The sequence below is a fragment of the Cydia amplana genome, chromosome 17 (assembly GCF_948474715.1).
Source record: "Cydia amplana chromosome 17, ilCydAmpl1.1, whole genome shotgun sequence".
Lineage (NCBI taxonomy): Eukaryota > Metazoa > Arthropoda > Insecta > Lepidoptera > Tortricidae > Cydia > Cydia amplana.
Genome location: NC_086085.1, coordinates 11,456,815 through 11,471,220, shown reverse-complemented (window position 1 = coordinate 11,471,220; position 14,406 = coordinate 11,456,815). Strand labels below are relative to the sequence as shown.

General features: G+C 36.3%; 1 protein-coding gene across 1 annotated transcript; it reads right to left on the bottom strand.

Annotated features, from left to right (window-relative positions):
• Positions 1–10,097: 10,097 nt before the first annotated feature.
• LOC134655950 (uncharacterized) lies at positions 10,098–10,805 on the bottom strand. Its single transcript, XM_063511463.1, has one exon. It carries the CDS (start codon positions 10,776–10,778, stop codon positions 10,122–10,124), a length of 657 nt encoding a protein of 218 aa, XP_063367533.1. The 5' UTR covers positions 10,779–10,805; the 3' UTR covers positions 10,098–10,121.
• Positions 10,806–14,406: the final 3,601 nt, after the last annotated feature.

Genomic DNA, 14,406 nt, shown 5'->3' with positions numbered 1-14,406 from the left:
AGCTTCCTTGCTAAATATGTAAAGTTTTCGCTTCGAATGGAAAGAATCTTTGTAAAATGTTGCTCATTCAAATGTTACTAAGGTTTTTTAGGGTCGGTTTTGGAGACGTTTGAAACCTTTGTTTTTACGTTTGATTCGGGTAAACCTAAGTTGTTAATGTTTGCCACCATAGCTTATCAAAATCAACATGAAAGTGAAGTCAGTAAGTGCAAAATATTGATTGACATAGCATTGGTCCTTCGAATTTTATAGCTAAACAACAACAACAAACAACACAACACAAAAACAACAACAACAAACAGCTAACAACAGCTAAACAGCTGTCTACGGCTCCTAATATTATGCGCTAACTCTGGACGATTAAAAAGTCTCAAAAACAGACCCTGATTTACCCATTGTAATGTCCTTATAACGCCCAGTGTACAATATAATGTACGTATTAAAGTGTATGGTTTTAACTCTTGATACATCGACATTATTTTTATTTAAAAGAGATTCAACGACTAACATGACATTCTGTGACAAATATTGTACATTGGGTTATAAGTGCGGCTGCCATGAGTTGATATTTGACTTTTACGCTAGCGACTGTGAACTCGATCGCACCAATACACCAGTACGAGCGAGATAAACTGCGATCGAGTTCACCCATTCGCTAGCGTAAATGTCAAATGCTAACTCATGGTAGCCGTGTAGGACAAAATACAACCGCAGTGTCTTCAGTCTTCAAAATATTAATGAGATAGCATGCCTGTACAAATGAAACAACAATACATTTATATAGCTAGGGCCATAGAGAAATATAGTAAGACGAGAGTGCTCACTCCATACATGAGTTTTGGTACCAAAAAGACTATTAATTTCAGTGTCGACATCTAGCATCGAGTAGCGGAACTATCAGTACTGCTACTTGACAATATATGTAGCACCGACCGGAAAGCAGTACTGATTGTTCCGCTACTCGATGCTAGATGTCGACACTGAAATTAATAGTCTTTTTGGTACCAAAGCTGATGTATGGAGTGAGCAATCTATGTATTTTTTTTCTCTATGCTAGGGCGTAACCCTTCCAATGTATCGTAATTAGCTTAGGAGAATTGTTACTACGTAGAAAATGTGTGCTGTTGCAGGTTAAGTCGTGGTTAGACCAGGCCCCTATTTCACCACGGTGACAGGTGCGACAATTGTCGACATCACTATTACTGACGTCACAGGCCTCCATAGACTACGGTAACCGCTTACCATCGGACGGGCGGTGTGCTTGTTTGCCACCAACATATTAATTTAAAAAAAACTCCATTATATCGCCAATAAATAAGTACTTATTTTCCGAAGCTAATGACAATTGTCACAAGAAACACGACAATTGTCACGAAATTGCGACACAGAACTCATTTCGTGTCAAAAATTACCGAAAGTTCAATCATCATCATAAACTTCGAAAGAGAAATACCTGTTTTTTGCCGATATAATAAAGTTTTTTTAAATAATACAATGATGGTGGCAAACAGGAGTACGGCCCGCCCGATGGTAAGCGTTAACCGTAGCCCATGGATGCCTGTGGCGTCAGCAACAGTGACATTTGTCGAATTGTCGCACCTGTCGCCGTGGTGAAATAGGGGCCAGGATGGTAGCAAGATTTTAAATACTAGCATAAACTGAGGGAAATACTAATAACGTAAAGTGGGTTCAAAAACATGTGAACGCAGCTGGTAGTTGGAGTAGATGGCGCGGATGTCTTGTTTGGCTGGGTGGCAATGAATGTGTTAACTGTAATGTCAAAGTTAGCGCTTGAAAGCCTAGTTACTGCATAATGTTCGATCGTACAGTGCCATCTACTTTAGCTGTCAAATTTGAGGCTACAATAGTTCTACTGCTTTACGCGTTCTGCCCTAGTAGCATGGTCGCATTTTTATCGTTTGTCACCATGCCTGTCACGTTCTAACAAGTATGTAAGTGCGAAAGTGACGGGCATAGGGCAGCCCGCTGGTGTTTTCCTATAGGTTCTATTAGGTAAACGCAAGTAGTGTCGAAGTTGAGAATTACAAGGGGATTTTTTGAGGTTTATTTCGACTTTAGGAAATACTTATGTCAGTTTCAGTTTCAGTGTCTTATAATATCTTCGGAACTAGCAATATTGAAATCAGTGACCATATAAAATATTTCTACTATCTACTATACCTATTCTACTATTCGACTATACAACTATAGTTTGTCAAAGGACTGTCTCATTTCAAACATAGACAGAGAGAATCATACTATCTTTGTCTTAAACTAGTACTAGTACCCAAAAGAAAAAGATGAGTACATTTTTCCTGGTTCTTACTGACTGACAAATTGGTAAGACCAACTATAATTATTACCACTCGAAATTTATTAATTGAAGTGAGTTAAAGAAAACGTTTTTTGATAGAAACATGATCTTATTTTACATTCTTCGGCGTATGGTTAGCGCACTGACAATCCAACCTCTAGACTGAGCTTAGGCCAATTCTTTCATGAAATCGATGCTGCCAAAAATACGGGGGTGCGGGGGGACGAGGTGAGCGAATCCCGTGCCGTGATTGGTCCGTTCAAAGAAACGGACCAATCACGGCACGGGATTGACTCGAAGATGGAGTAACGCTACCGCATGTGTGGCAGAGGGGGTAGCGCGACTATGATATGTCTAGAGGTTGGATTGTCTGTGGGTTAGCGTGACTGATCAAAATCAATTCGTATATTAAAACCACGTAATTGTGTAAACGGAACCGAATGCAACCCATTTATTAAAAGAAAGTTACTCACGATTGAAACGCTCATTAGTTCATTCATCAGTTATTAAATAATGTATGTAATAAATCGATTATAAAATAGCTGATGTTTAAATCGCCGAAAACGAGAAGTATGAATAATAAGTAAAGTTTCAACAGTATTCAAGGATATAGTATGTTGATGTCTTGAGCTTTGTATTAATCCATTCCGCCATTTTTCATATCCAAAAGTGTCACACACTCGCCAACGTTACAAGGTTAGCAAATATAAACCTTACTTAAATGCATTAAGGTTACTTTTACGGCGTACGATATCGCTATAACACTTTTAACTCTTATCATAGAGAAAAAAATACATTTTATTTTTTTCTCTATGCTCTTATAAGCATTCTTCGCGATATAATCACAACCGAGCGTTAGTTACTACAAAAGGTCGGTAAGCGCTCATAGGTTACGGTGCCCGCTTATAATCGGCCGAATGTCTTATTTTCAACCATTGCGGTATAAATAAAATCAACACAGGACCACAACTCTCAGTCTGTCGTTACCTATAACTAATAATCTTACAAATCATTAGGTTTTTCCAGAAGGAAATTACAAACATCACTTGTTTATACTATTGGTTATATACCTATAAACAGTCGCCATCAGACATATTGGAGCGGCCAAGGTGCTCAAAAACATCTGAACAAGCACTTTAACGCCTTGACATTAGAGGCGTGTTCAGATATGTGTGAGCGCCTTGGACGCTCCGATATATCTGAAGGCGACTGTACTATCAATTTAGTGCGTGAAGTGAAAGTACGCTACGTCATACGAGGAAAACCCCATTTTTCTTCACCGATTATGCGTTGCGTGCGCAATTGCACTTTTTTTGCTATTACGAATTGCTTTCCATTTTTTCTGAGTTATCATACTGTTTCTACAATGTATCCGGATGATGGTTGGACGCCCGCTCGGCATTTGCCGTTTCGTCATCGGATTAAACAAGTAGTACAGGAGCTGATTGTAAGATGGCTTGTGTCGTTAGGTTTAAAAAAAAAAGGTTGTTTCCTTTATTTAGAAAAAGGTTACAGTTGCCGGTCGCTATTTGAATTTTAACGTATTAGGTACATAGTTCTCAAATAAATAAATGGATGAAGGGCAGTTATTCTTTTGCAATTAATTAAAGATCAATTATTCTGAAGTTTAAAGTAAAATGAAAAATAAATAAATAAATCCTATATTTAAGACATTTCCTCTTATAGGATGATTCATGATTGTAGACAGTTATTTACATATGACCATGCGCTGAGGGATGATAGTTTTGTAACATTACTTATACAGATATACAGTTGTATATTTAGACACATCTAGAAACGTTCGCATTACGCGTACGTTAAGATAGTTACTTAGTTTCTGGGCTTTTTCCCAGGGCTGCCAGATCGTAGAATTGGATACGAATTTCGTATAATGGAATTTTTTCGTATCTATTACGTATAGGCGGTCAATCGGTATAATTGGATTAAAAAAAACACCGATGTCAAACTACTGACAATACTTCAAAAAACAGTGTGTCAGTACTGTTATACAATTTAATGGAACCGTACGTCAACCTCAGGGCTATACATAATTGCAAAACTCGAAGATCGCATATTGCGGGCGTCCCTCTCTGTCACTCTTATTACGCCTTCGTTGGAGTATAGTAATAGTAATAGTAATTTATTTGCTTTAAATGTAGTACAATTGTGGTGTTACAATGGTTGAGTGAGCGTACATTCAGACTTTAATAAGTCATGCAAATTATTTCCTTAATAGCTAAATTATTTCTAAACTTATAATTACTATTTACATATTTAGCTTAAACATTAACGAAGTTTACATGTAAACAGATAAGAAAGGAAAAGGCAAGAGAGAACCATCTATGTTCAATTTAAAAATAGAATTCAAAATAAATTAACATAATTTAGCAAGTTTATAATATAATATTTTAAAATATAATGACATGCATAAAATAAAAAGATTTCAATATAAAAGGAGAATAATAACATTATAACAACAACCGTTAAATTGAATTAAAATACAAACTTTATAAGTAGGTTTTTGCGAATTTGCGAATTTCGGTCTTTGCGATAAGACCCCAGTTTTTAAATTGTGTTCTCGTATAATGCAATCGAATTTCGTATAATTGCAGGCCCTGGATCGTATAATCAAAAATTATGTAGGTATGTATGTATATATATATACTTTATATATACTTTATTGCACATGGAAATAAAAACACGAGAAACATCGTTACAGAGTAAATTAAATACAACAAAGGCGAACTTATCCCTGTATGGGATCTCTTCCAGTTAACCTTTGAGGAAACGAATAAAACAAAACAGAAGTAACGATGAATGAAAAACTATAGTGTACAATCACTAAAATTAATGAAATGCAAGTTTTGAATACACATTGCTACAAATAAAATTATCTACTGGCAGCCCTGCTTTTTCCGTTAGTCGACATCCATTGTGCTTATTTTGCATTCAATCGGTCTAGCACTACTCTACAGCCTCACCTACCTTATAGTTGGATTCTGGACATACTGGATCTGGATACTACATGCGTTTGCCTAAAACTCTTGCATGTACTTAGATGCAGGGTTGGGCAAAATACTGGCTTCCACGTATTTGAAATACAAATTACAAAATACATTTTTAAAAGTATTTGAAATACAAAATACAAACTACTTTGGTGACGGGTATTTGAAATACAAAATACAAATTACAGTGTTTAAAATAATGTATTTCAATTACAAAATATACCTTTATTTATTTTTTTGTTTAGCATTTAGTTTTAACGTTAACGAATATCCTTTCATACAAACTTATAGGGTCATTGCGCTAGTTTTCGTCCAGCTCTAGTTTACGTCCACTTGACGAAATTTGAATATATACCTACATTCCTGCACAAATTTGGACTGATTTCAATCCTTATGTCTAAGGCGTCTAAGCAATATATCTGTCTACATATAACAATGATATTTCGCAAAAAGGAAGCGCTGGTGGCCTAGCGGTAAGAGCGTGCGACTTGCAATCCGGAGGTCGCGAGTTCGAACCCCGGCTCGAACCAGTGAGTTTTTCGGAACTATGTACGAAATATCATTTGATATTTACCAGTCGCTTTTCGGTGAAGGAAAACATCGTGAGGAAACCGGACTAATTCCAATTACGGCCCTAGTTTACCCTCTGGGTTGGAAGGTCAGATGGCAGTCGCTATCGTAAAAACTAGTGCCAACGCCAATTACTGGGATTAGTTTCCAAGCGGACCCCAGGCTCCCATGAGCCGTGGCAAAATGCCGGGACAACGCGAGGAAGATGAAGATTTCGCAAAAAGTAGTAAATTAAAAATGAAATATATATTCGATAATCCGTCAAGTCGTCGAAAACTAGTGCATGGACGGAAACTACTGCAATGACCCTATCCCCTAGATTTAAACGAAAAGTTCCACGCAGAAGTTGACCTAATATAGATCCAGTATCCAGCCAATGAAAATTGTATCTCGGCTGGATCGGAGGTTCGCGGTCGGCTCACAGCTTGTGCGAGAGATTAGACATTTTAGGATTATAGAATTTAATAAAATGTATTTATAGAAATGTATTTTGAAGCTTGAAGTATTTGAAATACAAAATACTAAATACATGTGAGTGCAGTATTTGAAATACCAAATACAAAATACTTTTGAGGTAGTATTTGAAATACAAATACAAAATACTAATTTGTATTTCAAATACGTATTTCAAATACATGTAATTGAAATACTGCCCAACCCTGCTTAGATGAAATGTTATATAGTTGTGAATGGAAAAGCTTTCAAAAGTATTAGCAATTTTTAGGTCTTATGTCTTCAATGTAAGATTTAAATGTTGTTATCACGGATAGTCGGAATGGTAAAAGGGTCCCAGTGGTAACCGATCAAGCATTTATTATTTATGTATCACGAAAATTGTATAAGGCTATAAGAAAGAGGAAACGTGTTTGCTATTAGGGTTTATGGTTTTATTACAAAAAAAAATAGGCATTCAGAAATTTGCTTTTAGTATTTATTTATAAGCTAGATTGCATTTTACACATTTAGGCTTAAAACAAATCTAAAACTAGAGCCTACGTCAATTCTTGGGATTCGTTGTCAAGCGGACCCCAGTCTCCCATGCCCCGCGGCAAAATGCTGGGATAACGCGAGGAAGAAGAAAGAAGTGACATTATAGTCTTGGTCGTCCGAATGGGGTTTTGGCAACTGTCAAAGTTTCCTACCTGTCTGTAGTTTTGTTTTTTGAGACTTGGCTATCTTCGATCAACACGGGCATCCGACACGTCGGAAGGGATAGGCCCAAGCGATATCTTGACATTGAAATCATTCTGCCATTTTTCGCGGGGGGGAACGTGCACACAGTCGCACTTCTCACACACTTCCATACAAAATCCAATCTGTAATGACGACGCAAATACATAGAAAATGACACCTTACACAGACAAATCTTGCACACCTCGATCTGTTTTTGTGTACGGACGAATCACAAGTGTCACAACACGCACACTAACACACTTTCGTCAAAGAATTTTATTGTTTTCTGAGAGATGAGAAGTCGGATTTGTCGCTCGACCGATCCGCAATTTGTACTGGGCGAGCAAAATCGATAAATCCAGCAATTACATGAGACTAAAATATAATAATTGTGTTTAAATGTAATTAAACGTATGATATGTAAAAAAATATGACATGTGAAATGTAACACCTTCTTTTTGTAAATTTCATGTCCCCGACCTCTTTTTACAACAAAAAACCGAGCAATTAGGCATTTTTTCTGCTGTTGTGTTCACTCGCGCGTCTGGACTCGGTCTAGTTAAAAATCCGAGCGCAACTAGTTTTATTACCCGCGCTAGATCAGTTGATCTTGTACCTAGGCAGAGGGGAAATAGTGCGAATGCCGCATCCCTTCCGTGTTGATCGAAGTTGGCTATAGTTCGTTTTTTTTAGCATTAGAAAGAACTTGAAAGAAGGTAAGCGATTTTGACATGTCTTTTAATTGAAAAACACTTTTTAAAAATCAATAACTATTACTTATGAAAGCAGAAGTCTATAAAAGATCGTATTAGATTCATAATTGTAACATATTTACCGTAACTTATTTTTAAAATGTGTTTTTCAATTAAAAGACACATCAAGATTGTTGAACACCTTATTTCTAATGCTAAAAAAACGAACTATAGAAGGGCTAGAATCCAGGCAGTAAAATAAAATAAAATCGGTCATTAACGGAAAACACCAAATGTGACGATAATACGAGTTAACATTTGCAAATACGTACGTCTACATACATCCATGCGAGTCCGAAGGCCGAAATGCAAAAGGCCCGAAATTGGGCACTTCCGAAATATTACATGATATTTTACACATCAAAAGTACGAGTTAACATAAGCAAGTACGTACATCTACATACATCCATGCAAGTCCGAAGGCGGAAATGCAGAAGGCCCGAAACTGGGCACTTCCGAAATATTTCATTATCTTTTACACATCAAAATTGATATTTTAAATACCAATACTGCATGTAATCGCTCTGTTACTCGCTATTCCTTTGCCATTGGTCCCTTTTGCAAACACTTTTTCTCACGTAACTTTTGTCCAATGTATGTACTGTATAGCCACGAAATAGAACCAAATAAATATTTTTGTAAAACGTTTTATGTTCCTGAGTAAATCTTATGTGATTATCGTATGTGTGCGTTATTCGCTAGTAGGTATGTATTTGATTGGTAGTGTTAAGTAGTATTTATTTATCTGGCTAGCAGAAGAAAATACTTGGAAGTACATAATGTGAAATATTTTTGACAAAGTCTAAATTTTACCATAGGGACCGCTGTTAATATTTTAAGTAATAACTTATCAACTTATAGACCGTCAAGTAAATTTGACTTTGATAGAAATATAATGTAGCCGCTAAGTCATACTGACACTGTTATACTACCACGGTTTTACTTATTTATCAATAGTAACTTGTTTCATCTATAGGCACGTAATCAGTGGGGGCATGTGCGCCCATTGGGGCAACTGTGCTGGATACATCCGACTAGACAATTTATTTGTTTAATGTTTATTGCACAATACACGAAGGTACAAATGGCGGACTTAATGCCTTAAGGCATTCTCTAACAGTCAACCAAACAACAATTTGACAATCATGATGACAATATGTCAGGGTTTGGCATAAAAATCCAGTCGCCAACAAATGTAAGAAGTCGTGTTGCGCCATCTACTTACTTTTATTCCTGAATTGCTACTAGATATTATCATCATCACACATATTTCGTGCATCTATTATAGTGCACTTGTCTATGTCAATACTTTAACCCTTTAATCGCCAAAGACGTCAATTGACAGCTACATCCCAATATCAACCTTCGTGCTTTCCGATAAGGTTCACAAAGCAACTCGATAAAGAACTACGAAGTGAATTTTCGCCATAACATTAGGTTAAACCGTGGTTGTATAACGGCTACAACTATACTAAGATTATCCAAATCAATAGACATCTTGCAATAATCAGCCTTTTAGAATAAACAAATGCATATAAATATTTTTTACATGTTAGCAATAGTGCCGGTTTTCGTTGGTTTTGATGTCGCGTTCGCTAGTGTAGATTGAAATAAGCTTTTATCACGAAATATATAGATTTTTGTTGTTTATATTTTAATGCGATCAGGCCGGCAACTAGCAACTGTTAGCATTATGATTTGTTATGGCATAGCTATATTTGATGTAAAAAAGAAATGCTTAAAATGTACTACGATGGTATTCATCAGTTGTACAAAAGGATTATCAACCTTCTATTTAAACCTAGCATCAAAAATATAATGTAATTTTATCTATGTCCGTCTAATATGGTAATTTTAGCTACTCGTCGTCTAGATTTATATATATACTACTATCATATATATTAAAATTGTAAAACCAGAACGGGATAAAAAACGAGGGAAGAAGCGAGATGATCTGGCGCCTTACAAATTTCTAAGAAAGTTTTTGACACTACTCTCGAATACGACGCACGTATGATAAGTAAATAAAATGACGAATTAAAAAACAACCCTTTCACCGCCCTTGACGCAACAACATTGAGAGATTTTTCTATACAGTACAACAACAACACAAACAAGTCAACATACAACAACAACAACACAACAACACAACAAGTCAACAAGTACACAAGTATACAAGTCAACTTTGCCATTGGATACCATTGACATAGATATCTAGGGACTGGCTTTACAATTTCAATTTCAATTTTATTTATTCAGTAAAGATAACACGATCTTATATTTGTTAGTACATTCTTAAAAATAATGTTAGTACTTAAAAACTAAATTAGATTTTACATTTAAAATTATTTCATTAATTACAGGACAACACACATGATCAGCTATCATCTTTAGGATGCTGTTCGGGCTGTCCCTCGTTCTGCTCAACAGAGACGCTGCTTTCTTGCGCAAAATTGCTGCAAATCCATCCGTCCGTGACTCCGCGAACATGTTGGATGCGCTGCAGAACTTGGGCAGGCCAATCAGCATCCTAAAGGCATTGTTGTACTGCACCCTAATAGCATTGTATGACTTTTGGGTATATCGGACCCACAGGCTGCCAGTGTAAAAAGACGAGCAGTATGTCTTGAATAAAGTAATTTTCACTGCATTTGAGCACTTAGCAAACCTGCGGGCCAGCATGTTCGCCCTCACACACAATGCTCTTCGCTCTCTTTCCATATCGGCATCGTCCTTCAGATCGTCAGTAACAACGTGCCCGAGATATTTGAAGCGAGTGACTCTCGCGAGGGCGATGCCGTTTAGTTGGACGGGAGGTATAATAGTGGGATACTTGTTTCCAGCCTTAAAAATCATTATCTCACTCTTTTTCCCGTTATACAATAAACCGTGTGAGGAGGCGTAGGATTCACATATAGCTATAAGTTTACGGAGCGCCCCAATGGAGGGAGCCAGCAGCACCATGTCGTCCGCGTAACTGATGTTGTTTAGGCATACATGTTGTTTACGGGCAATAAAAACGAGGCATGACAGGGGCCAGTACAGCGGTGTGAAATCGCTACAACGCGATTGGTTGATGAGTTCGCATCACGCGCGCGATTGGTTGACGAGTTCGCATTACGCGCGCTATTGGTCGCAACTAGTCGCGTTAGACTGCACGATTGGCTGGAATTTGTGGGTAACACCGCTGAACTAGTACGATTTTTAGTGCCCCATTAGCCCGTCCTTAGATATTATACGTCAATGTTGGATACAGATTTGCCCGCTAACCTAAAACTATCACATAAATAAGCCAATGATGTATAATAGAGTTCTACCTAAACAAGCTTTGCCTTATGTCGTGGGTAAGAAATAATCTAAATTGAGTTTTAATACATCAAAAACTACTTTTTGCATTTCACTAGCAGTCATTAGTTGCCGTACTGTTTGCGTGCGAAGCCAGAAGGACGTATACGCATTATAACGACGAACATAATATGACCTTTAAGCTTAATACGATAGTGTATATAGTTACTGTACCTATACTTGTATCGTCGAATTTGAACACTGATGCTAAGGCCGTTTTTCCCTGCAGTTATGATATGTCTACACTTGCGTTTTTAACCTAATGTTGTTACTTTAGTATTAAACTAAAAAAAATATATTATAGGGTTCAACTTTTATAGATACTTCTGCGGTTGTTAAACTCGGTTTTTATATCCTAGGTCACATATCACACCTTTCACATCTTTCTTGACTTTTTTTTACTATGATTCTAGTGTCCTCTATACTATACAATCTGCACTAAAATGATAGGTGGAATATGCATATTGGGTAGTAGAATAGCTTGGATACAAATAAAAACACAGTTTCAACTAGCCTAGCCAAGATGCCAATCGTTTGCGCCGTAGCGAACGAAACGCTTACTTATATGGAACGCACACTTATATGGAAGCGTGATAGAGAGACATTACCGTTTCGTTCGCTACGGCGCTAACGATTGGCATCTTGGCTAGGCCCTCCGTTCAGAGAAATAGCGAGCATGTTTTGTTCAGTGCGCAAGCGGCCTTAGAGTTAGTTTATTATACAACGTACGCTTAAGTCTCCATACGCGGTACCTGCAATTTCTTTTCTAACAATATACAACAATAGTAATAGGTTCGTGTAAACAAATGTATGTATTTTAACGTACTAGGTATTTATTGTTTGTATTCTCGCACCCTCAATAATATAACATCTCTCGAAATAATTCATTTTCGACCATGTTACCGTCAATTCAAGGTTTAATTTGGTTTGTATTATTGAGCGTGCGTTTTGTAGATCAATTCGATTTGACTGCGTTTAGGAGATTAACATAATGTAAGTAGATATTTTGCACCGTAGCTTAAGGGAAAGTAGCCTGCAGGAACATAATCAAAACTCCATGAAAACCTAATGCCCTTAACATTGTGATTAGTATCTCAATAAAAAATCTCATTTTAATATTGCCTTTGTATCCAGTAGTGGTTTAGATGAGTTTTGCAGTTGTTACAATCGAATTCTTTGCAGGTACAGCTGTGTGGAATATAATAGCAGTGATGAAGATTGTCATAGACTTTTTGAATCTACTTAAACAAGCAGTCAATAGTAAAATGAAAATTAGGGAAAACTATAACTTTAGATCAATTATATGGGATCTTTTTTATAATTCTTATGCATTACTTGACATTGTTTCAAAATTAACTGTAACCTTTAGTTAAATAATATTGGAAGTAAAAAAAGATCGTCTTGTAGAAAAGTTTATTTTTTTGTGGATGACATGAATAGACAGATGGATAGATGTAAAGCTTTGATTGGAAATAATGGGCAAAATATTAAGTTACAATAATATTACACAATTGTATTTTTTTCGTAGGTTCTTACGTTTTTATAAGAATTTCCGAGAGGTAGTAAAAAAGCCGATTTTCATGTTTTTTTTTTACTTCCAATATTATTTAAAGGCTACAGCTAATTTTGAAACAATGTCAAGTAATGCAGAAGAATTATAAGAAAATATCCAATATAATTGATCTAAAGTTATAGTTTTCCCCTAATTTTCATTTTCCTATTGACTGTTATTATATTGCACACAACTGTATGTAGCGGTATTCATAGGTCCTATTAACCCTTTTAGCGCGCATATCTGGCTATCCGCTATGTTGAGTTCGTAAACTGATGGTATATGTAGCGAAAACATCTACGAAATACCTTGATGCGATGTAGAGTCATGCGCGCTGAAACGGTTAGCTGTATTAAAATGGAATATCCTGAAATTTGTAACTTTGCGCGGTTACTTTAAACTAGAAATGTTTTTACCTTCTGAATGGGCAAAGTCATGTGACATTTTGAATTTCTGATAACATCAAACATTCTCGAATTATGGCGCTTTGTTGCTGAGATGGTAAAAATAAGATATTTAGATAATTGACCCGGGCATAATTCAACAATATCCTCCTCTTGGCACTAAAATAATTAACAAAAATAAGGTGCCGTGGATAATTTGTACAGGAGTACACGTTAATACTAATTGACATTTGCTGGCAGATTGTGTGTGGAATGAATGAAATAACACATTGCCGTTTGACGAAAATTAACGTTGATCTTAAGTTCCCACTTCTTTGAACATTCTTGGGGCATTAGCTGCTCCTCGGGCAAATAAACTCACGTACACGGACGACACGACATACTATGAAGTATATTGCATATGTTACTATACGTACATATATACATCTAGTTCTCCGTCTATTTATTCTTTTGAAATCGCATTCGTATTTTTAGTAACAAGTACCTAATGGTAAAGTTTTGTAGACTAATTAATTAATAGTTATATTTAAGTTTATCACATGAATTCCTGATCAATTTGTGCAGTTAATGCGAGTTTTAAGCATTTATAAAATAATATAAGTAATATCTCGATCTGCGTTCAACTAGAAAAACCTACGAATATACATGTTGGTTTAAACCTCAATACAGTCACCAAAGCGCACCAAAATATACTCTGACAAGAGTGGCAAGTCAACTTCGTCGAAAAATCTGCTAATTTACTAATTTTCTACTGACAGCTGGCTTGCCAGAGTATATCTGATACAATCTTATTTGTCACTGGAGCGTGTCATATACATATCTTGCATGCTTTGTCGTGACTGGTGACTGTACAATGCTTAGAGGAGGTTAAGTAAAGTTGTTCAAGATGTTAGCGTCGACTATCGAAAGTGTTGTAGGCAAATAGAAAATTGTTATAATTATTAGTGTCGGTGTCTACTTGTTTAGCGTGTTTTGTTTCGCGGGACACGCTCGTAAAGGAAGTGCGAATTAAAATTAGAAAATTGCTACCTCTAAAAAATGCCTGTAAAATGTTCACACTTTGCTGTCCAATACGTGTTTCGTGATACATACCACTAATGTTGAAAGTGAAATAAACATGAAGAAGTTTTGACTCTTACACACAACTTTAATTCTTAATTTTTTTTTTTACCTAGAGCATGAAACGTGAGTAGAGATCTTTTATTTATAAGTTGAATCATACTTGTGTCTACATGCTACCTACATAATTCATTATCTTGAAATCATGAAACTTTGCCCAGTCCCCAATCCT

Excerpts from the sequence above, each read along its gene's own strand:
- LOC134655950 (XM_063511463.1), bottom strand. The coding sequence starts at position 10,778 with ATGGTGCTGCTGGCTCCCTCCATTGGGGCGCTCCGTAAACTTATAGCT.